Raw genomic sequence first — 24,676 nt, forward strand, 5'->3', positions numbered from 1 at the left:
ATAGTGCACATGTATGGTTAAAAAAAAAAAAAAAAAGTCACATAATGTTGCATTCATACAATTATTGTTATCACTGTTGTTCATAATAGACTTTTGAAGCCCTGATGGATCCCCAAGTGTTTTTGGTTCAACCATCAGGACAGAATGTCAGCTATGCACACCAGATATCTCGTAAGCAGAAGGTGCGTTCACATGACGGACTTGGGCCCAGATCCAAGTTCACTTGACACCACAGCCTGGTCATTTGATTTGTGTGAACACGAGCGTACCATACCCCTTTTCAAGTGTTCCCAAACTGTACCTGGGTCTGCTTGAAAAGGTGGTCCCGAGCAGAGTTCACAAGTACATAGGAAAAGCTTACGTGCGTATCAGTTGGGACACTGAGTTCATTTCTATTTTATATCAATATCAGCTTCATAACATCCGGACCAAAACACTAGGGAAGCATTAAATCTGGAAGTGTCTCTTATCTGAGATCATAATTATGATGAGGAGGAAGCAGACAGTATATAACTCCGGTAGCAATAAAACAACATTTCTGTGTGTAAACAGTGCTAAAAGGTCTAATCAGGTTACAGGCTACAAAGTTCAATAGTAGTAAAACTTAATACACACTTTGTTGAGATGAACCAGTCTAGATTTCATTTCCAATACGCTCTTACAACACAACGTAGACAACTGATGAGTTTAATATACTTGTATGACTTTATAGGTTTGCTCTACACTGGGTCATTAGGATAACTGAGAAAGGACACATAAGCACACACACATCAGTCATGTCCATTATCACAATTAAGAGTTTAACATGTGCAACCTGTGCTCACTCTATGACTCATCATGTCCAGTACTTCATGCAAATGTATTAACAATATAGGCATATTACAGTACTGAGTTTCAAACTATACATCACCAGCGGTGGCATGACAAACCCACACTGCCCTCATGTGTCCAAACAGAAACAGCCATATCACAACGGGAAGGAAAGCTGAGAAAATGTTGTCTATGTGCCAACAATCCTCCATAAAATATCAAAAGAACATGGCCAAGAATATCAACGCGTAGTGCTTGGAAATAAGGAATATAAATAATGTAAGTTATACCTCTGAGAGGACTGAAGAAGAAAGAAATTATAAGAAATGCTGCAGTAATATATGAGTGTTACATTCCATTGATTGATTTTAATTAGTGTCATGCATAAAACATACACCCTGCCCCGATCATAAACCACAGTGGTAATAACAAAACAAGTGACACTGGAGAAATAATCCATCTCTGTGCTTTCTCTAAGCTTTAGAGACAAAGTCTTGGCATTTCATTGAATGTACATCATAATACAGACAAAACGGGAATGTGACTCAATCAAAACCTTGCCTAATTCACAGAGATCACAAAACCTGCGGTTATCCCAAAAGTTTTGTAATCAGCCAACCAGGAAGTCTTCATGTTGTTAACTGTGCGACCGAAGACCTTTGACTCCTTGATAAAGTTTGCTGTAACATAAAGTTAAGCACCACAAGTAGAGCCAAAATGGCTTCTACACAGGAGGAAGGGCCACAGCAGGAGTATGTGAGGCCAATGCCATGGTGAGTCTCTGCATTTTAAAGAGGTGCAATCACAGAAACTGAATTGATAAATACAGACATTAAGAAGATATGCATTTACACTCCAGGGGCTTTGCCTCTTCTTATTCAGACTGGTTCAAGAAAGAGATGCTCTGCTTAAAATACAAACTGTTGTTGCATACCTTCTTTTAATATATATATATATATATATATATATATATATATATATATATATATATATATATATATATATATATATATATATATACACACACACACACACACACACACACACACACACACAGTGGGAAGGCTGCAGCAGATAAGGAAGTGGTCGGAGATTTCCCCACACCTGTGGCATGTTTAGAGCAAACAGTTTAAAAAAAAAAAAAAAGTCTCACTATTTCTTCTACTACTTCTACAGAAGTTTGTTCTTTGTTTGCTGACACTCTACCGAGATGCAGCTAGCATCTTTAGGTCATTTCTAATCAGCTGTGTAGAGGAGCATCATGCGGTGGGGAAATCCGTCAGTGTGATGTCAAAGGCTGCGGACGGCCGAGAGGCGGATCTGAAGGAGCCCAGGACAGCGTGTGTGAGCAAAATGAAACATGGATGAGGAGGTCGTCGAAAGTTGGGAGGAAGCTGCTGATAGTGGGGTAAATGGTGAAAGGTTCTATATACCTTCAGTGTAAGAGGGGATACCCGTTTGGTAGCGTCTCTGTAATTACGTGGTTGTTTTTAGAAGTTCTCATAACGTTGTTCCTCGCACGGGCCAGCAGTGTAGCTAAAGCTAGCGTTAGCTTTAAGAAACTTGCCGAGCTAACGTCAAGTAGCTAGCTAGCTAGCTTAGCTAACGTTAGCGAGCGAGACGGGATGAACACGGACCAGCCAAGCGACATTGACTTTTTCAAACTAATATCAAAAGAAATAACCCCAGTGTATCTATTTATTAGCTAACACTGACCGGCTAATCAATTAACATGGCGCGAGCTATACCCACGAAATTAAAGTTCCTGTTGAAATGCTTGGCGTGAGCAAATGCTAAGCTAACTATGGCTAACGTGGAAAATGTGTCTAATCAATGTTGGTTTACTTATTGGTCAAATTTACATCCCTCGCACAAGACAACTAGAGCCCCTCACATGGCACACACTCGCCTTAAATTCATTCGGAATGTGTATTTTGACACTAACAACCTTTATGTTAGACCACCGCAACAACGATTAGCTAACATTAACGGAACCCTTCTATAGACGACTAAACGTTAGCTTAGCAGCGATTTAGCCACCTTCGTTACATCGAAATGTCCCTGTAATAAAGTGAAGATAATTAGTTACCCCAACTTCACAGGAGCAATAGTCACAGAGATTGTTATAATGGATACAGTTGCCATTACATTTTGGTCATTTAAGTTCGCACATTTTCTATGGATCCTGGCTTTCACTGTGCATACTATGATATCGGCTGACCGAACGAGTTAACTTTGTGAGTTCATGTCGCTAGTTCACTACTCCAAATTGTTGTGGACAGCATGTTCGGCCATGTTGTTTGGTAAAACCCTGTTCTCAAGCTAGTTTTGTTGCCAAACTGGCAAGTCTGTACATTTAGCCAACGCTAACATTAGCCGTCGTCACGGCACATTGGCAGACTATTGCTAGCTCGTGACGTCAGTAACGTGGCGCTGAGAAGAAGTTGGTCAAGTTTGTCAGGCTAAGTTACAGGTCGTTATCATCTCAACCTTCTGGTGTTAGTCAGTGGCAAACGTCATTTAAAAACGATCCTTCAATCTACCTTAGCAATTCTCGCTGGCAACATCAGCAGATTAATATTGGCTAGCTGAGCACTCTCTGTTATGACTTGGCAGCTGTCCTACACATGTATAAATAGCTTGTAACTGAATCCTGTTTTCCAGCCACTCTCTGACTCGCTAACCACCTCTTCCTCCTACACCAGATAAATCTGACCATGTTGTTTGTTTACATTAATGCATTTCTGGACCATCTCTCCCCTCACAGGAAATGGAAAAACGGTTGGAAGAGAAGCTAAGGATCAGCCAGAGAGAAAAGTAAGGCTTGAAGAGCAGTGGTCCCAAATGTGTCATTTTAAAATCATCACTTCAATTTCCATTTAGAGCCATATTGCTCATGTGTTTTCCTGCTTATGTGTTTGGCAATACCCTTTAACATATCCTACGAAATGGTACAAGCAAATTCTTCAGTTCAACCTACAGATGATATAGCTATAACAAGAGCTGAGTTATTTCAAGGGATGCACCAATGAGGTCCACTAACTTTATTTAAGTAGAGTGGCATTGTGCCGTTTTGGAGAGGAAATTCAAACTCTGAATTGTAACATATACAGTATTAATGAGGTAATAATGACATGAATAATAAACAAGCTGTTCTCAGGGGAAAATGTGGTCCCTGGAACATGATTTAAGGTTAGAAAGGTAGCATGGTCCGTCAACTATAAACAGAGTACTTTAAAACTGTTTGAAATGGTTTAATCCTTTTAATGTTTATTGTTTATCCATTTTTTTTCAAGCATGAAAACAAGTGTGTGTTTTTTAGAAATTAAAATCAGTCAATGAAGATCTTTCTCTGATTTAAATTTCCCAAAACTATACAGTGCACCTCTAATCTATGAATTCATGTATTCATAGTTTTGAAGTGAGCTGAGTTGAATTTCAGAAATTGTTTAAGTATGTGACTTTGCTGGTGAGCAGGAGCAAACTGAATCTGTAATAAATGTATTTGGGTTTCTGTCCTTAGTCTTTTGGCCATGCATACATCATCTTAGCTATTATTGGCACCTCCACCCCCATTTAAAAGTAATAGCCTCTTCATGTATGTCATATTACTCATTTTTGTGTGGTCTGCTAGGGAGTCCAGTAATAATTCTCAACGATCCCCATTGAGGACAACCATGGTGATACAGGACGACTCTCTACCAGCAGCACCCCCACCTCAGATACGCATCTTGAAGCGGCCTGCAAGTAACGGTTCATTGGGATCACCCTTGAATCAGAACAGGCCCACACCACAGGTCAAGTCTCTGGCCCAGCGTGAAGCAGAGTACGCAGAGGCCAGGAAGAGAATACTGGGCAGCGCCTGCCCAGAGGAGACGCCTCAGGAAAAGCCCAACACTGACAGGTAATCATCCACAAATATTGACAGTTTAGAGGTTTTACTCGCAGCTTAATCAGGCCTTGCTTGAGGGCTGTAGCTATTGGTGTATTCTTGTAGTTGTGTTTAAGACTGTTAAACATTTTGTGTGCCAAGTTTCCAACTGAGAGAAGGGCAGCTAATGAATAGGTGCTATTTTAAGGCTCAAAAACAAACAAATGAACAAACCTATATTTAAAACTATAAATCAGCCTCTCCTACAAACACAAACTGAAAACCAGAAGAAGAACTAAAGCAGAAGCCACTTAAAAAAATGGGACTTCTTCCAGCTGAATCCCTGATGAATTGTCAGAATCAACTCATCAGAAAGGATGTGGAGAACCAAGCTAACCTCCCCTCCTGATGTGTAACTTTTGCTTTCATTTTCTAGACTACAGCTGGCAGAGGCACACTGCTTTTAGTTCTGCGTTTGACTTGGCAGGGTTTTGATTAACAGGAAGTGGAGCCTAAAGTTAATCACAAAAATCTTTCTGATGCAGTGCTACAGTATTCCATTGAATGGTTCTTTTCATTTGTGTTCAGTTGGGTTGGATTTACTGTGCAATGTGCCAAAACGAATAGAAAAGCAACCGAGAAACTCAAAGCCAAGAGGCAATACTATAACTAAAATCATGTGTGGATACCTGTCTGTTGGGAGACTACAGGGATTTGGAAATTAGGACAGTCCTGGAAAAAGTTTCTGCCCAGCAGTTGGCACGTGTTAAAGACTGCTGTCTCTAATTTATTCCTGTCTCCTGTCTTTCTGCCAGGCCAGGGCGCAATAACTCTACATTGCCTTCAGAGGACACCAGATCTAACAATCACACTGTGGGGCAGCCAGACGGCACCCAAGGGTTCCGACAGCACAGATAAGTGGGCCCCGGGGCCACCCAGCCGTTGAGGGGAGAGAGATCGAGGGCAAATTTGAGAGCAAAGACGGCAAAGTATCTTAAAACTATCTTTCTGTGGTTCCATTCTATCAGACGGGCTGCGAGTACAGCCACGCTGCTGCCTCCCACTATCAGTCGTGTTGAACTGACCGGGAGCAAGGAACTCCACGAGGAAGACAGATGGAAATAAGCTCTCTTCTCCCTCCCCACTCCAGTCTGTTTGACACTGTGATTATGGACATCTTCTGGACTCACTGTGATGATCCCTTTAAGAGAGGCCCCTCACCTCCATCTTCCTCCTCCTCCAGTCCCCAGCCACTCCGCCTCAGGACGCCTGCAAGGCGGAAGCAAAGACTTAAATGGAGGGCGGCAAAGAGAGGAGAAGTGACGGGCCATAGCAAAATGAGATGAGCTGGTACCTGGGCAGCAGCTTCTCCCTAGCAATAATACCAGATATCACTTCTCAAACCTTTACACGTTTTAAATTTTTCAGATGTTTGCTGACAGTTTTTATCTTTTTGTTTTCTTGCTTGTCTTTATTATTGATGCTAGGGATGCTCTGATATCTACAGTACAGATAAAAGAACTTCACATTATACATACACCACAAATAACCCATTTATTAAGAGTATTTAGAATTGAGATTTTTTTAAATAAACATATCTGCAGTTTTTATGAAATGGGAAACATTGCATTTCTCAACCTTTGTTCGGTGTTAAAATGCTCAAAAATGCTACATTTCGGTTTCTCCTTAAAGTCGAAGCTCAGACACTCAGTGTCACAGCTTGTGGTGTCTTGACTGGTACCTGCCCTGTAACTGTGCTGTTAGCATAATCACCACATGGCTATTATGTAGACTGCCATTTGTTTTTAAAAACTGAGGTTAAGGGTCATGTGTGTCAAGTTGTTTATCCAACGAGTTCTCTTAAAGCTATGTTTTTATTTTTTATTTTAAGCCTTTCAGCTGTCTTCCTTAGACTGTAACATCATTTCTATTTAAAAGTGAAAGCAGAAAAAAAAGACAGAATGAAAAGATTATGGGTTTAAATCCATTTTTAGCTTTTCTGCCTTTTTGTATGAGATGGCAGCAATGTCAGAGCAGTATTTTAATCGAAATGAACCAAAATCCCATTTTAAAATCAACTTGTACATACATCAGTTAATCCAGATGTCATTATGTGAAGGTGCTGGCGGCGGCTTGAGGGGGGTGTCAGGTGGGGGAATGAATTTACTGCTGTACTCGACAAGCCTCTCTGTCACATCTCAAGCTCGTCAGCGGTGTGCTCGTTTCTTCATGTCCTTCATTGACGTCCAGTACGTAGGAACTCAGGTGCAAGTGAACGAGACTGAATGAATGAAATGAACTAAGATTGTATTTTTCCAGTGGGTTTGATTGCTCAAACAGCAAATGTCCGTATTGAAGCTTGGGCTGGCACTAGATAGAAACAGTGCTGTAGAGTGTGTGGTGAAATGTAACTGAAATGATGTCCCAGGATGAGTGAATGCCAGGTTTTATTTTGTTTTGTTTTTTCCTTTTTTTGTCTGTTGGCATCTGGGTCGTGTTACAGAACAGAAACGGTAACGTCACCCCTCGTGTAATTGGTCAGTGACTGATGGTCTTCTGCTGAAATGGATCATGGAAACACTGTATGTGAACTGACTGCCTGGCTGAGTGACCAGGACCATTGTGCCCAGTAGATGCTGTTAGTTTTTCACCTTTTTTTTGTTCAAACAGAGAAGAGATCTCAAATTAAGCCATATTCAGTGGTGCACACCATCAATAGAAAAGTTATTGTAATGGCTGAATTCAGCTTGTGCCTCCTGTATCACATCTTAACTTCCTGGTTGTTGATTTTTATTAGTGTAGATCAAGAAACTGATCCGAGGGGGAATTCACAATACCGGTAAGAGATTTTAGTTCAGGAAATCTAGAGCAGGAGACAGACGGGGTTAGCTGAGCTCTGAGTGAGAACACAAACTGCCTGTAAATACTGATTTAATAAAATGATTTGCAAAAAAAGTTGTTTTGTGATGTGTTTTCATTCATTTAATTGGCTGCTGCTTTTGTCTTAAGCAGCTCACAAGTGACCACAGCATTACATCACTATAGATAGAAAATATAAACATCTTAACTCAAGTTTAGATAAAAAATAGTTTTTATTAATACAGGTAAACATGACTTTGCATTATTGGTCAAGCTGTGGATTTTGTGGATCCACAGCACTGTTTGGCTTAGATGACTGTAAGTGTGCCACAGAGGAAAAAGTAGATGCTAGCTAAGGCTGATGACTGTGTGATCTGTGGGGTACAGGGGTTGATTTAGAGGCGGCCATGATGGGGAGTTCGACAAAAGGACGTCCAGACGTTTGTACAGTTTCTTTGACTGACGCTTCTGCCACAGTGAGCGAAGACAGTTCAGGATACCCACATCTATCAGCACCTGGGAAACAAACACAGCACCTGAACAGTTAAAAAGAGCTTTTATGAACATATCACGGGATCATCAATTTGGAATGTGCATCAATGATGAAAACAGTCAGGAGTTACAGTGTTACAGAGCCATTACACAGCATTCTGGAAAACAGCACAACATTTCTGAATTGTCGTGCTCTCTGAAATGTGTATTGACCCACAGGGCCACCGTAGAGGAACCCTCTGGAACCCCCCCCCCCCCCCAAAAAAAAAACAAATGGCAGCTATAAACAGCCAAAAATATAGAAAAACAAAAGCCAGTTTGTCAAATGAAATGTTGAAGAATCTGTGCTGCTCCACTGTACCAGAAGCAATGCTTCACTACATTTTAATGACATTTGAATTTTTCATGATAATGATTTCATTTGCATCCCAGGTTTCACACTTTATGGGTGCATTTTTTCATGACTTTTGTAAATTTGCTTCATGGAGGCTGAAAGCATACACTGACTGACCATCCTCATATATAAATGAGGTACAAACAAGCAGGAGTAGGAATATTACGACAAATCATGCTAATTTTGAATATACTTAGAATCCAGGCGTGGTCAGATAAGTTACTATGGGCATATGTGGAGTTTCTCTGCCATGAAAACACGTCACCATTCAATTTTACAGCAAGCTACATGAACTTCGAATGACCGCATTCACTGGTTTGTTTATGAAGGAGAACATTTCAAAGATTTTAAATCCATTTGCAGCCTGTAGGGGGTCTTCTAATATACATTTTGGTTGCAGTATAACTTTAATGTTAAGTTATGGATAATCCCATCATCAGTTATATGACAAAAGTCATGAGTCTCATCTGCTCTGTGTTGGAGCTAATAATTAAGCCCGCTATTCATGTAGTAGACAAATACAAATGATTGTCCATGGTCACTCACCTCCACAACAAAACAAATGACGAAGTTGAGAGCAGCCACGGCGACGAGCAGCATTTTGAAACCCATGTCAGTGAAGTTGTACATTTCAAGGTGTTTACAAACTAAAGGCCCAGGATACAACACCAGCCAACTCATCAGGCCAAAGAGGACGAACAGTATACCGAGGAAAATCACTGCAAAGACGAGAAGAACCAAAGTCACATCTGAGCTCAGAAACTTTGATACGATTCTACAGTAATATTATATTCAATCAGGATGACAACAATGAAATGCAACATCCTTGAAATGACCTACAATTGTAGAAGAGGGGTTTCTTGTGAGGGTAGCCCTTGGTGACCACCACAGCCATGATGATGTACTGGAAACCTGCTATGGCAAACACACTGGTGTTCTCCATGTTGGGCAGATTGGCTGCTCCATAAACTGTTGAATTGAGTGGAATATACCTGAAAAAACATGGGGAAGGAAGTTTTACAGTCAATTAAAGTGTGTTGTGTGTATTTGTAGTCCTGGTCCTTCTTTAAATCTGAGATACTGAGTTTTTACTGACCAGTCCTGTGACATGGTGATGAAGAGCCCAGACAGCTGGCCCAGGATGATCATGCAGGTGTGGATGAAGATGCTGCCCAGGACAGGCACAGTTATCAGACTGGCTGGGGGTCTGCGGGGGTGCAGTTCCTCGCTGGGGCCTCCCCTCCCCATCACGATGGCCAGCACAGACACCACAAAAATGTCACAGACCAGGAACTGCAGGTCTGCCATGCTCGTCTTCATCTGGACACACACATCAACAGGTCACATGTTTCAATGAGAGTTGAAAAAAAAACTAAAAATATATATATATATATATATATATATATATATATATATATATATATATATATATATATATATATATATATATATATATATAAATTTCACAAAATCTTTATCTATTTATTTATTATTGAACATTTTTGGATTTCCATAATATCTGATCTAAAAGTGGGCTTTAGTGGCAGCAAAGAAAAGCGGCCACATTGAAAGTGAGGGTGAGACGAGGTGACACTGCTACTCACAGTGTAGAGGGTGAGGACGGAGCACAGCTGAATGAGGCTGTAGAGGGCCATGTATCTGAAGAGACTGAAGGAGGTGACCAGGGAACATCGGCCCTCTCTGCACGGACGAGAGGGAAAGACGTCTTATCGTTTCTTGCGCTACACATGCTGTTCCATAACAATCCTGGCTCGGTTGGTTTTCATTCTTTCCTAACTTCAAAACTTGAAACGCCTCCTACTTCCTCACCTGATGAGAAGCGGCACACAGGTGATGTTGTCTGTCCTGGAGGTGAAAGGTGAGGCGACTGAAGCCTCGGCTTCAGACAGGGAGACTCCGACATCAGCAGATCTCAGAGCCCCACAGTCATTGGCCCCGTCGCCACACATGCCCACCCGGTAGCTGTGTTGAAAGAACACAGCAAGTATTAACCAGCAGCACTTCACAATTTAAATTAAAATAATCACAAATACCGCACGGATTTTACATTTATCATGCAACTATGAGAAGCCCCTGACGTCTAGAGCATCTGATGTATATGGATTCAAAAAATATACTATATACTCGTTTTGAGGTTCAGTATCCCACAGCACATCAGCCTTTTTCCCTCTGCAGGGTGTTTGTGAGAGTTTTTTTTGTTTAGTTCTTGTTTTGTTTTTTGTTTTTTTTAATCAGAGAACACTACTCTTCTCTCCAGAAATACATTATTTTAATTCACCAAAAACATTAACTTTACACCAGATATGTTCACTTTATGCATGTGTATTTAAGTAGCAGGACTGGTTTTGTTTCTGGTGCTCTTCAAGTCTGAGTTTTTACTCACGACTGGACAAGGAAAATGCCTCAGTCTCTGTCCACAAGTACACAGATATTTCATAAAACCCAACTTTTTGTTTGCATTTTGGCTTTGGTACACACGTAAACAACACTTTAACTCACTTACGGAGCTTTAGGAAAACTCATTTCAGGGTGAAGAAATTCAAAATCTCAGCTCTAAGTGCTTTCATCTATGTGATTTCAGAAAAGAGAGACAAAAAAGGCTACAGATTTTAAAAAAGCTCATTTGTAACAAACAAAAAAACGCATTATCCAGGAGATTATTTATGTTTCGCTGCCTCATCATTTCTGTAGTGATTTCAGGAAGAATGCCCTGTTGCCTCATTTGTAGCTGGTTCCTGTAACATATATTATGTAATAAAAACTAAAAGTAAAAGTAAAAATTGTTTAGAATTTCTGTAATTTCTGTAATTAAGCAACCAACGAGAGTTCATGATCTGCCTCCTGATTACAATATATAATAATGTGCATGCTCAGTGGACATTAATGGTCCTGTGATATGCATTTTCAGATGTGTGTTGTATGCACAGATATTAATAATTAAACTGCCAACATCTAATCTGTACAGAGATTGTTTTTGCTTTAAAATGGCATTTTCAATAAAATACCAGTGTGCATGTGGACTAGGAATCAGACTTCTGTATGTAACAGTTTATCTATTGATCCACATATCCAAATCTTAAGTATTGGAACATCAGGTTAATGAGGGTTTTTTTCCCCCCCCAATAGTCAATTCTCTGCTCCCCTCAGTGTATTCCTGCTCTGCTGGGTTTATTTTTTTTCCTTCTGTCCTTCCTCTGAGTTTCCCATTTTTCCCCTTTTGTGTCTGGACTCACTCCAGCTTCTGCAGCTCCTTCACCAGCTGGGTTTTCTGGTCAGGAGTCATGCGCGCAAATACAGTGGTTCGCAACAAAACCTGCAATGAGCAAAAAATGAAGACAAAGGATCACATCTTGACCTGACTGACTTCATACAGTCATCATCTTTGTTATTCAAGTGAAAATGGAGCTTGAAATATAGTCTGTTAGTCTAAGTTAATTATTTTTTCTTATTACTCTCCCAGTTATCATAACCACTGTCAGACCATTCCTCCTGGGAATATGTAACACACATTACCTTTGGCAGATACTCAGGGAAATGGTCACAGAGGGCAGCGAAGGACTTGCCACTTATAGCCAAGTGATAGCCAAAACCACCCTGATACAGGCCCTGAGAGGAGAGCAGAAAGGCATCAATAACAGCGATATCTAATTAATCATTAAAACGCGCAGAGTGCAGATGAGGACAAATATTAAGTTTCCATTTCCAATCAAACTTTATCACAGTGCCTTTCAGGTCCTAGAGCATGGCTGTGTGAGAGAAGATCCCACTCAGTCATGACACATGTTGAAGGTTATTCCCTTAAATATTCATTCATAAGTAGCAAAGTCACGGCTGTCATCCAAACAGCGTCAGAATCACAGAACTGTCACACAACAACTCTTCTCCTTACAGGTGTCGAATATATTCATTTGGCAGCTGAGTGCACCCAAGATATAAACAGAATGAGAAGCGGTGAGTATACAGCAGTGTTGTGTGTGTGTGTGTGTGTGAGCAGGACCAACCTGAGTGATGACCTCCACCGCGCTTTGGGAGGCCGTAGCCCCTCCGTCTTCCAGGTTGAACCTCAGGGTGGGCATGGACTGGGCAGTGTGGGGGGTTGCATTGACGAATATCACCTTCTCATCTGATCCCACCATCCCACAGCTTTTTGCAACATTGACTGCTGTTAAAATGTTGTCTCCTATGTGAAGACAGACAAAAGTAGATTTAACAAGACATTGATGCTGGTAACTTAATAACAATAAAGTCAAAGGTCTTTTTTAACTACATTTTTTTATATAAAAATACAAATCAACTCCCACCGGTGACCATGACGCTGCGAAGTTGTGCAAGTCTCAGGATCTTAATGACCTTGGCACTCTCCGGCTTCACCAGGTTCTTCATCATCAGCAAGCCCAGGAAGTGCATGTCTTTCTCTACCTCCCCTCTGTGAAGGACACACAGCTGCATTAATCTGCGTTGTGTTTACAGCATCATTTCTAGGAAACAAAAAGGAGTCTGCTGAAGAGCTGCAAAGAAGCCAGAAATACAGACTGGGTTCTCACCGTTCAATGTTCCTGAAGTCCGTGTTGCTGTCTAATGGTTTATAGGCAAGTGCAAGAACCCTGAGGCCTTCACTGGAGAAGCTTTGCAGCTTTCCTGAGAACTGTGCTGGCACTGTAAGCATAAAGCATTCCTGCTTGACACTGAAAATAACTGACAGGAATTGGTGATAAGATCATTTCTATTTATAATGCTGAGCTATACAATTACATGTGAACTAAATATTATTATTGTCATTACTGATAATAAAATACTGACCGGTTTCTGATAGACAGAGGCTAGCCACCATCTCTGGGGATCCTTTGATGAAAGCAAGAGCCGTGTGTCCCCCGCGGGCCACCGTCACCACACTCATCCTCTGCAGGGTCGAGGAGAAGGCAAACCTCTGCACAATGGCCACCGCCTTCCTCGCGGACTAACAGCAGAATGGAAGAGAAGAATAACAGTTATATAAGTGGAAACTCTAGACAGAAGTTGACATTTCATATATAATTATTTATAGCAAATTAGCCCCATTGATTAGTCTACATAAGAGTCTACATGTTGGGGTAACTCACAGGTCCTTGAGCTGAGAGCTGTTGAGTTGGAGGTCTCATAACAGCCAAAACTCTGTGGCCTCCAAACTCTGCATCCAGCACCTTTCCATCTCCCTCGGGCTCCTCAAGTGTCTGGGAAATTAGATACAACGTAAAGATGTGTTCAAAAGCGTTTTGAGTAGTCAGAAAGTACCATATAAATGCAAGTACGAGATCTAATACAAATCTACAATAATAATTTGAATCAACAGACGTTCACATGAAGATGGACATGTTGTGACATTAGATTACAGAGGGCATTGAAAAAACAAAACAATATCTGAGGTTTTAAAATATCAAAAAGTATTGTTTTAGCACAAATAGTGAACAGTTCTAATCAAGCACCTCTTGAAGTAAATAGAATAAGCTTCATAGTGTCATACCCAACCAGTGGACTCGACCATCTTGAGCTCCAGAGGGTCTCCCAGGGGCTGATCTCGCAACAGTGTCACAGTGTGACAGCAGGCCAGGCCTGTCAGTATGTTCCCTGGGGGCAGGAGCCTGGGCTCTGGGACCAGCTCAGAAAAACCAGCAGGTCCCCCTTCCATCACTCCCCACACATCCAGACCGTCCTCTGTAAGAGTTCCTGTCTGAAGAAACAAGAGCACTCTGATGAAAGATGACCTCCACATGTCAGGCGGTCACGACGGTCCTCCACGCGTCCTCATTCTCACCTTGTCAAAGCAGAAGACTGACACCTTGCCGCAGATGTTGATGCGTGGCGGACTGATGCAGAAGACACCCTGTCGCTTCAGTCTGCTCTGAGCGTAGATAGTGCCCGTGGTGATGGCAGCTGGCAGGGCAGGAGGCACCGCGATGGTCACGATATCCAGGCTCCTAATCATCAGCTCCATCCAGGTCATCTGGACACACATTCAGACACAAGTGAGCAATATCTCTTCCATTTATTGTTGGAATGTTAAATATAGACAGGCCAGAAACAGAAGTGCACTTACACTGGATCTGAAGAGGACCACAAAACTGTAAATTGTGCCGCTCAGAGCTGAAGAAAGAAGGAAGAGATTGGAAAATGATGGAATTGCTGTTGAATTATTTTCCAAAAAGTCTTAAGTAGCTCAACATAATAATAGAGTTTTTAAACAAAATAAGGCCAGTCTCTACGGAAGCTCTTACCAACACAACCCAGGATGAGCAGGAACTTGACAGAGTCTTGGTAGAAGCGGAAGTTGGTCGGCTGAGGATACAAAATGGAGCTGACCAGGTTACCTTTGGCTGTGAAAAACCCTGTGGAGCAGAAATGAAAAGGAGAACTGGTTTGACTTGGAGGCCAAACGGTACGCTTTTAAAGCTCCCATATTATGAAAACCACGTTTTATCTGGTCTCTACATATATAAGCTGGTCCTTGCTGAGCCTGCCAACTCCCAGAATGAGGAAAACAAGTGATTCCTGCATGGTCTCCGCAGCCCACCCACTGGTAAAACGGCACTCCTACAGGCTGTTCAGATTCAGCTCCTTTCATTACGTAATGAAAGGAGTCATTTTCATAGACAGGCCTCCTCTGCGTGGAGATAGGAGATATCACAGAGGGGGGCGTTCATCCAAGAGGTGCAGCTCAGTGTGTCCAGCAGTAAGACAGCAGTATTTCGCAATGTCGTCGCTCAGAGTTAGACACGCACGTTGCTCTGTTGGTTGTATAAATCAACATCAGTGCCTATATTCTGTCCCTGCTACAGAACAACAGAAGAGACAGTGATTGTGTCATTTTTAATGACAATGTGCCAGCTACGCTTCCTGCTAGTGTGTATGTGTGTGCTAACCACTTCACGTTGGACTGTTTCAGTAATGAGGGTCAGTCCAGAGCTGGCTTTGCCTTGACACTTACCGTCGTAAAAGGAAATTGGCTAACTAGTTAGCTCCGATTCGCAACTGTTTGAAGCGAGTTTAATGTTAATAATATTACGAGGGAGCTTGGTTGTCACAGTAAAAAGTCTGGAAACGTGCAGACTGGAGACAGAGATGATGCGGACAGTGTCCAAGAGTTTGGAGACTGTGTTGGAGACAAACACAGCTTTCACTAGCTGTTAGCCATTGGCTACATGACAGTAACTGTAACAACACATATGTACGAACTAACATTATTAAGACACACTAACCATTTTGAAACATCCTGCTGCAGCCACAGAGTCTGTATTTCTTCAGGAGCCTCTCCTTCTGGGTCTGATTCTGGGTCAAACTGGTATGGTTGAATGAAAGCATCTCCGCGAGCCATAGCGATACATGTATATACATCCACCATAACATTAGCATATGCTACCGCTACCGTAAGAGGCATCCTGTCCCTGAGAGGAGCATGTAGCAGGCAAGTCAGGCGTTGAGAGACGGAGCTCATTAGCATTTAAAGGTTCAGGCACAGAAACAGCCTGCTCTCTACAGAGCTCACTTGAGTGACTTTTAGACAGCTGAAATTCAGGACCATGGATGGGTTTGGGGCAATGCATATCCAATGCAGTGTTGTTGGACCTCTGACAGCTGTGTGAAATTGATGAAAAACAGTATAATATGGGACCTTTAAAGGTGCCATGTGGAGCTTCCTTGTAAACAAACAAAAGTTTTTATTCAGTACGATTCACCAAAACACATTGTGTGTGTCCTTGACTTCTTACAAACCTGTTAAAAACAGTTCCTTCCTTATAAACTCTGTGCAAAAGTGATTCTTTTTCTAATAGGAAATTTGGAAACCTGCAGAGTTTAGATCCATGCACAAACAAAAGCTGTTCCATATTGCTACTATGTCACAATTTCCACAGGTTTCCTTTAACTGACATCTCACTAGAGGTTAATGATTCAGATCATCATTTTCTCGACTCACCAGTGCTTGTGACCACAGCAACAGCACCACTGCCTCCTGGCCCGCCTCCTTTAGCCTGAATGAGCTGGGTGCCACAGAAGAGGGTGTGTCGTCGCTCAGTCTCTGAGCTGTACGTCCGCTCACCAGCAGGCAGTGGGGTTTTCAGCACTGGGACACTTTCACCTGCACACAGGAATGATGCGCACAGCTTAATACATGTACTCCTCAGAGACTGTGTTTGATGATTTGCAAATGCTTTTGTCCTGATGCTGGACAGGATGTGACGGATAAAACTGAATTTGAAGAATACACTGATCAAACTCACTCTAGAATATCATGGAACTGGAAAACAGGAGGCTTAGCTTAGATTTCTTTCTAAGTTGGCATCATACTGAATTGTTTCTTTTCAGTTTCACATATCAGAGATGCTATTCAGAGCTCTGGAATCAGGCTTTAGTTGCCATTTTTACGGCATGGTTCTCTTTTATTGCCCAGAAATGCCAGTTTTTGTTCATTTTAGATTGAGTTTGTTAATTTGTTTGCCTGAAGAAATTCACATACCAATTTCATTGACAGGTGAGAAATCACAGGCTTGAACCCTCATATACCACTGGAGTAACTAGCACCAGTTTGCAGTTACCTTGAAAATCACTTGTGACGACCAATTTGTGATTCCAATCATCCTCAAAGTTGTGACCTGACCCAGTTTAAAGTGTTTTTTTTTTTTTCAATCCTACATTTAAAGTGAAAACTGCTGCAACGCAACACTAAAGTTAGGTAATGAGGAAGCCCAGTGAGTTCTGAAGGTGCGTCATGCGCCGAGGGATCATGGCAATAATAATATAGTTTAAGTTATAAAATATGACACATCTTTGCAGCTGCACTCTGCCTGGTGGTTTTGAGGATCACCTGTGAGCATGCTCTCATTCACCAGACACTCCCCAGCCAGCAGGGCAGCATCACAGGGCAGCTGCAGACCTTCCTGAGGGATGATTATACAGTCACCAGGGACCAGGTCCTCCGAACTCACACACTCCTCTGCTGAGAAAACACACAAATAGAAATGAGTATCCTTTTAAAGCATTATGGCTTTAATACAGAATGACTAGACAGAAACAGTCTGGCTTTTCTTGGCCTACTAAAATGCAATTGCTTTCTGATTTACAGCCATTTCTTTACTCAAATTAACAAGAGAGACTAGTGCAATCACTACACGACTGCAATCTCGAAGTATCTTTTCCTTAAAATAGACTATTTTATGTTCCTGCAAATTTCCAAAATAAAATCCTGAAATTATCTCTGATTTCAATTACCACAGTACCACTGACCCATGGAAACCTTTTTTAACCTGCGGTTCAGCACATGTGAATTGTAAAGATGTAGAACTGACAAGTACAATGCCTGAAGAGAGGTACAAGTTAAACCACTACTTGGGAAACTGAAACAAGGGTGGTTCCTGTAAAGCACCTATTTATGGAGAACACATGGCAACTATTATTGTCTACCATCTCGAACAGCACCTGGGCATGGTATCAGCTGGCAGCTCAATACCATGTTTTACGGTTTCTGACCCCCTTTGAATGATGGTTATTTATCACTTCATAAAACCATGCCTACAATCCAAAACTATTACCCTCCTCCAAGCCAACAACTCATCAGGAAACTGAGGTGGTCCAAAGGGTTTTGTTGACATCAAGACACTGTGCTCTTCCTCTGACTTGATCCTTTAGCAGGACAAAACTCTTTCTGTGCCAAAAGCCTTTGGCTAGAGGAGGCACATGACTGCAGGACTAGTGTTAATGCCAAGTGAACAAAATGTCCCTAAAATGTCAATCAAATATCGTATCCACAAAGACAGAGAAGAACGATAAAAATAATTCAGACTGGAAGTTGAAGAAAGCATCTGCACACACTCACCTGCTGAGTTTCTCCTTATTGTGACTTTTGTGACAAACCGCGCCATGCTGCGAAGAGTGACACTTTGCTGTGGAGTAAGATCAAAATAAGGTTTATTTAACAACTTTTCCATCCATTCTGATGTCTAAACAAATACATTATTTTCAGATCAAGTATCCAACTGTAAGCTCACCTTGCGAATCTCATATAGCGAGATAAAGATGGACACAATGGAGATAATGAATATACATATGGCGTAAATATAATAATTATCAATCATCCACAGGGTGATGCTGAATAACTGGAACACATAGAAGGGGTTGATGACCTGAAGACGCAGATAAAGAGAGACAAAGAGGAAGGCGCAGGTTTAGTTTAATAAAATATGACTTCACACATTTAAACTTCACATCAAAATCAGAGACAGTATATGAAAGACCAATTTTTTTCATCTCACCTCTTCAAACAGCAGCTTCATGTAAGGCTTCACAGGCACATCAATAAGATTCGGCCCATACATGCGTCTCCTGAAAGAATTCATGTCATGAATTACTCAGTCTGATGTTCAAGAATAAGTTGATTTCTCCATTCATGCATCCTTTCTAACCTCGAGCTCTGCTCCAGGTGACTCAGGCCCTTTTGGAAGCCATACAGGTCCTTGCAGGTCCAGTCCTCATTGAGGACACTACAGACCAAGACAGAAGGTTTCAACATTAATGGTTAATAAAAAAAAAGGGTTAAAGGAACGAAATAGTTGGCTATCAACATATAGAATACACGTTTTATTCAAATATACAGCAAGAATCCAGCTGTTCAGCATTCAGTTAAATCACGAGTTTCTGGGTTTCCGGCTTCAGTACCTAACACGACAGAATGCTCCTTTTCTGTCCAGCCAGATGTAGCGCAGTCCTTCGAACAGGTAGTAGCGCAGCAGGATTTTCTGAAACACATTAAGGTCAATTTCAGTCTGGGAAAGAGGATCCCTGAGCACATTCATCCGTTAAAAAAACAAAACAAAAGAAAAACAGTTTGCACCCCCCTTACCTTCTCCTGGTACAGCTGAACTGTATCTCTCCATTCAGTGTCCTCCAGCTCTCCCAACAAATCCAAACTGAAACAGACAAACAAACGTCACAGTTTCATCAGACGTGTGTTATTAGATGGTGTTGAAAGGCTAAAAGTGATGAGACATGTAGCTGACCTGCCCTCCTCCATCTCCTCTGTGAGGACCTCCACCACATGCTGCTGTCCGAAACAGTCCTGAAGAAAGAGAACACAAAAATCCACAATGCAGTGCATCTATGATTGTTGGAAATGAGACACCTGACCCACCAATAAATAAAAGCATTAAACTGCAGCATATCAGAGACAAAAAAACAGAATACTGCCGTAGACACGGTACTATTTTACATTTTGCTCTTGCATTCAGACAGTGACACAACCAACAAATACAAAGTAAAGTATGAAGTCAAGGTATAAATATGCTTAGTTCAACCTCAGCAACATTGAGGGTGATTGTGTCTATGTATGGTAAATGTGCAAAATGGAAAACTGACTGCTCAATCTAATGTTTTATGAACTGGGCAGTTACTGCCATTATGAGATTGAACTCTGTCCTGTTTGTGTCTTAAAGAACATAAAAAATGAATATAGTGGCACACAGGTCAGCTGTAATTCTTGCAATGCTGAGAGAAAACACCATTTTCAGCAAGTTTCAAATCTGGGTAGGAATGAATTATTCTCTCACTCTGATTAGCAGAATATCTGCCAAAGCCAGAGGGCAGGAGCAGCAGCGGGCGAGGACACCAAGCCTCGGGCGCCAGTGAAACACGATCAGGAGGAAACCCAAGGACAGCAGGGCAGCCAGGCGACACAACCACACCCGCCATCGCACCCACTTATACCCCTGAGCATCCTGGTGAGGCAAAGGAGTCAGACAGTCCCGTCAGATTCAAATACAGGTTCATTTCCATACAGCTGGTTAATCTATCAGCAGTCATACTGAGAGAAAAGAAAAGCCAGATTGCAACAGCAGCTTGATCAGCTTTTTAACAGTGATAATTGAACCAAATGTGGCAGAGATATTCGAAACCACTGATTCCTCTGAAACTGTAAATATATATCAGGGTTATAGGGAACCATGCACATCTCTAACTTTTAACTTCACACATGCCTATCAACGAAGACTCTCATCCTTCACATAAAATCGCTAAATGTTCCCAAATTTGTCCTCTTTTCTCATCTCTTTATCAAAAACTTAACTTGCAACACTTGTGGTTGATTGAGCAGGAACACTGTGGAGGTTCTTACCATGTGTGAATCAGGGCTGAGCAGGGGGTCTCGTGGACTGGGCGAGGGGAGTCCGCTCAGCGGCTCCACCACACTACCTACAGGTTACAGGTTTGGCACCATTAAACACAACAGTACCTCTGCTGCAACATATAGGTGGACTGACGAGCACAATCACACCCCCAGTCAGTGTTAACACTCACTCATACAGCACCTTTCACAGCAACACTCTGCCTGTAGAGAGGCTAACACAACACAAGTGAAAACAGAGAGCAGTCAATAGAATGTGCGAGGTCTGCAGATGTTAACAATACATACAAATCAGCAAAGGAAAAAATGAAATCATCGATCAAGCTTTCTGGTGACATGATTAACCTCAGATCTTGTGTATGAGGTCAGTGGTGGGAGATAAAAACGAGCAGGTTTTGTGTGTACAGTGATAATGTATAAAAAGTCTACTCTTCACGGCTGACTGATGACACACTCCTCAGAGCTTACAGCACTGCACTTACAGGTCGTGGTTATAACAGTGCTTTTGGATGTTCGAGTCATTTAAAAACCCTCTGCAACCTAACTTTTGTCAGATATGTGAGCTAGTGGGATTTTCCTACAGCTGCCACCAGCTGTAATAAGGTCAGGAAACCCGACGGAAAACACTTCGAGCTCCTCCACAAACATTCACTTTTAAAGGGCTGCGGGATGACAGTAAACTGCCTCGTGAAGCCATATAAATTCGCCTTAAACTGATAGCAAAGTCCATGTATACATAGCATAAAACCGCCGAGTTTTTTTTTTTTTTTTTTTTTTTTAAAGCGCAGTTAAGCGAGTTGTTTGTTCAACCTGATGCTCGCTTCCGCTTCCAAAAGACCTGGAAAAACGTCAGGAGACGAAACCAAATTCCTTCGTTCGAAAACACATTTGAGAGGGACACAGAGCTTACCGTCAGTCGAGACCGGAAGTCTTACATAAATATATTCCCAAAAGTGATAAAGTCAGTGTGCAGAGCAAGTTAAAGACAAGAGCTGTCGCTGCTTACAGCCCAGCTCCGGTCCGGCTGCGACAGCCCCCCTCTGTGTGTTTGCGGGTTAACCTGCGCGGTGCCTGGAGCGGCTGCCACCTGTCTGAGATACCTGTCCGACCGGCTGTGGAGGAGGCAGGGCTGAGTGTGGCAGCGCAGTAACCAAGGGTCAGATGTATCGTTACCGAGAAATGCGGAAAAGGGACATTTAATAGGTTTATGACACACTGTTTGCGTGGCCGATACTCGCAGACAAATGGATGCTACAAGACACAAACACAAAGACGGTAGACTGCGTCTGTCTGTTTGGTTCATATCATAGATGCCTGGTTTCTTCATACGACGACGCCGGAAAAACAAACAAACAAACAAACAAAACAGATAAAGTAGCCATCTCAACTATACAAAAGTTACAGTGGTCGATAAATTTAACTTTCCTCATGATAACAGATTATGGTCATAAAAATGTGTTTCATTTCTGTCCTGTGGCTGACGAGCTGCTGTATGGACATTAAAGGAGCACTATGTATTTTTTCAAACAATGTTAATTAGGTAATAATAATACAAACTCAGATTATTAATTTTCCCCCATAACTTCATAAACAAGCGGTTCTCAGAGTAAACAGTCCCCAGTACACTGTTTGAAGCTAGAGAGATGGCAGGGTCCGCCACATATAAACCAAGTAAAACAGTATGAAATTGTGTTGTCCGCTAAGGTCAGTTTGTTTTAGTTTCGGGATTTTTCTCTTCTGATTGCACATTTTTCCCAAAAACTATGTAGTGCACCGCTAATTTACATACACAGCGCAATACACGCACACTGTGGAGGGAACCAAGAAACTGAGTCATCTGTTTTTATCAGATGATTGTAGTATAATCATGTGAACGCTTCTCAGGATGTGGGAAACAAGATATTTGGCCAGATCACATGCCTGCTTTGATCTAACTAGGCCAAACTCTGACCCAATCAGGTCTGCAATCAAACCTTTTGTAGTTTAAAGTCACAAATCACAATTTGCTGTGTCTTGGACTATTTGGAATGACCCATCTGAAGAAATGTCTACTTGACAATAAAGCTACATGTTTTCCTTAATATCTAATTGAAGTCCATCTGGTTTTACACAGCCCACCTAAATAGACTGTCTGAACACACACACACACACACACACACACACACACACACACACACACACACAGGAATTTCAGGCATCTGAAAGTCATCCATTATCCTCCTTTTAATTTACAGTTGTCCCAGGCTCCAATCAATAACTCTGTTCAAAAGGACTGCCTACATTTGGAAGAGATGAGGACTCCCAACAAGGCCACAGAGGATATTAATCCAGCTATCCTAAGAAAGTCCAGGCTTTCAGTGTCACTGTCAGCCCGAGCATTACACAAGGGCAAACTTTCTGGTGTATCGAAAAGAGGGAAATGAGTATGTAGGCCTGCAAATGACTGGACAGGCACAAGAAAAGTCATCTGAGCTGAGGCTGCAGAAAAAAAACCAACCTCAGCCTCAAATTGTACACCAGCGACGCCAACAGCTAAGGTCAACGGCCTGTATACATGCAATTGTTTGGGAGAGACCTTCATAGTATAAAGCTGGTCTGATCTATTTGTCTGTGTTCATAATTGGGCACATGACTATGTACTATGTGACAGGGGACGCTCGTAGTGATAAACCCAAACACAATTACTATTTCAGAGCCTTTCAGCTCCTCGGCACACGATGGTTTTGATTCAGTCTTGTCATCAGTCATCAGTGTTAATTCTGTCCATAATAATAATAATAATTGATAAACCCATTGTGCACTACCTGACCCATAAAGTGACTAGCCATTTTTTTTCAGCCTAAGCAATTACTTATAGCCAATCTGTGCATAGATAAAAAGGCTGATTTACCACAGATTTTCCACTTTAAACAAACCAGTTCTCTAACCAGCAGCCCACATGGCAGTAGTGTAGATTAAGCACTGTTGGTATTGGTAGCAGCAGTTATAGCAGCAGCAGTTACTGCTGTAGTGCTTGTATTAGGACGTCTGCTAGCAGTAGCAGGGCAGCAGTGACGTCTGTTGATGCTTTTGTTGACTTTAAATGTAACTTGAGATGGATAATTCAATGTCGGCTGTGCAAACACAACATCCACATGGCCACTGGGAGTGAGAATGTTTTTCTTCAGCAATGAGGTGAAACTACACTTTACATTACAGCTCGTTTGTACTGGCAGAGCAGTTCTGGTGTAAATTACACACCGGGAGGATAGACTTGAAGTGTAATAAAATGCTTACTAATAACTCTGAACAGATCATGTGATTTTCCTCATTGGTTGCCAAATGATAACAGCTAAATTAAGGTCTGAGCTAAAGCAGAGTTAATCAACTTTGTCTATCAACACACATACTGAGCAGCTGCTGGTGGTCGTGGCGTTTGTTCATCCCAACAGAGGTCGGAGAAACAGGTACATTTTGTCCGCAGACAGTCGGCAGGTTACTCTGTCACTTATCATTTGTCAGCACAGAGCAGGCTTCAGCGCGAGCTACCGCCCTCCGCGAGCTAACGGTTAGCAAACACATCTGTGTAGCTGTGCCTCCACAGGGAGTGAAGGGTTAACGTAATTTAATAACATTCAGACACACTCACCACGCCTGTCCATCCTCTGGTCAAGACGAAAGCCTGCCCATTACCTTCTGTCACCCATCGCAGCCGCAATGACAGACTGTCTTCCAGACAGCCAGGAAAGGCTCTTTCAAAACATCCAGCTATCTCTCAGCCACAAACTATATCTTGCTACGGCAGCTCACGTGGTCCAAAAGGGTCACAAGCCTATCCATATGCAGAATGCGCGACGCCCTGATGTCAGACTGCTACGTTAGTGCTGTGGTTCACTGTACTGTTCCTCCAAATCGCTCATCATTTTATCTATATGAAAAGATATTCAATGTCCCGACAAAAGATTTAAAAATCTGCATACCAGTTTGATTAAAAAAATTTATATTAGAATTTGACTGATCTTTTTCTGTCCCTTTAATGCCAATCCTACAAATATTAATATGTATACGACATCCTTAGTAGTTCCGGTAGGATTCATTTCATGGCTTT

General features: G+C 41.8%; 2 protein-coding genes across 6 annotated transcripts; one reads left to right on the forward strand and one right to left on the reverse strand.

Annotated features, from left to right (window-relative positions):
• The first annotated feature begins 1,899 nt into the window (after positions 1–1,899).
• Positions 1,900–7,636, forward strand: szrd1 (SUZ RNA binding domain containing 1). The gene is made up of 4 exons (XM_037103841.1): positions 1,900–2,218; positions 3,578–3,627; positions 4,445–4,714; positions 5,497–7,636. The coding sequence occupies exons 1-4, from the start codon at positions 2,171–2,173 to the stop codon at positions 5,597–5,599; spliced, it is 471 nt and encodes a 156-aa protein (XP_036959736.1). The 5' UTR covers positions 1,900–2,170; the 3' UTR covers positions 5,600–7,636.
• A 118-nt stretch (positions 7,637–7,754) lies between these two features.
• atp13a2 (ATPase cation transporting 13A2) lies at positions 7,755–24,368 on the reverse strand. Of its 5 annotated transcripts, XM_037103840.1 has the most exons (30): positions 21,400–21,493; positions 20,763–20,804; positions 20,581–20,657; positions 20,018–20,185; positions 19,472–19,530; positions 19,315–19,381; positions 19,131–19,210; positions 18,878–18,955; positions 18,728–18,797; positions 18,464–18,598; positions 18,292–18,358; positions 17,284–17,415; positions 16,396–16,557; positions 14,699–14,809; positions 14,521–14,567; positions 14,239–14,427; positions 13,948–14,154; positions 13,547–13,657; positions 13,248–13,404; positions 12,992–13,103; positions 12,749–12,873; positions 12,449–12,627; positions 11,961–12,053; positions 11,681–11,760; positions 10,257–10,409; positions 10,031–10,127; positions 9,523–9,746; positions 9,267–9,418; positions 8,973–9,145; positions 7,755–8,056 (listed from the first exon to the last, which is right to left on the reverse strand). In XM_037103840.1, exons 2-30 carry the CDS (start codon positions 20,764–20,766, stop codon positions 7,889–7,891), a joined length of 3,477 nt encoding a protein of 1,158 aa, XP_036959735.1. In that variant the 5' UTR covers positions 20,767–20,804; positions 21,400–21,493; the 3' UTR covers positions 7,755–7,888. The 5 variants fall into 5 exon arrangements, with proteins under 5 accessions (XP_036959735.1, XP_036959733.1, XP_036959731.1 ...); XM_037103838.1 differs by lacking the exons at positions 20,763–20,804; positions 21,400–21,493 and adding an exon at positions 24,218–24,368; XM_037103836.1 differs by lacking the exons at positions 20,763–20,804; positions 21,400–21,493 and adding an exon at positions 23,979–24,027 and having other exon boundaries at positions 17,284–17,412.
• Positions 24,369–24,676: the final 308 nt, after the last annotated feature.

This window comes from Acanthopagrus latus, chromosome 7 (genome assembly GCF_904848185.1).
Source record: "Acanthopagrus latus isolate v.2019 chromosome 7, fAcaLat1.1, whole genome shotgun sequence".
NCBI classification, from domain to species: domain Eukaryota; kingdom Metazoa; phylum Chordata; class Actinopteri; order Spariformes; family Sparidae; genus Acanthopagrus; species Acanthopagrus latus.

Coding starts and splice junctions, on each gene's coding strand:
- szrd1 (XM_037103841.1), top strand. CDS start 2,171: ATGGATGAGGAGGTCGTCGAAAGTTGGGAGGAAGCTGCTGATAGTGGG. Junction 2,219..3,577: donor AGGAAGCTGCTGATAGTGGG/GTAAATGGTGAA, acceptor CTCCCCTCACAG/GAAATGGAAAAACGGTTGGA. Junction 3,628..4,444: donor AGGATCAGCCAGAGAGAAAA/GTAAGGCTTGAA, acceptor GTGGTCTGCTAG/GGAGTCCAGTAATAATTCTC.
- atp13a2 (XM_037103835.1), bottom strand. CDS start 24,012: ATGAACAAACGCCACGACCACCAGCAGCTGCTCA. Junction 18,359..18,463: donor CGCTATATGAGATTCGCAAG/GTGAGCTTACAG, acceptor CTTACTCCACAG/CAAAGTGTCACTCTTCGCAG. Junction 13,104..13,247: donor CCTCTGTCTATCAGAAACCG/GTCAGTATTTTA, acceptor TTATGCTTACAG/TGCCAGCACAGTTCTCAGGA.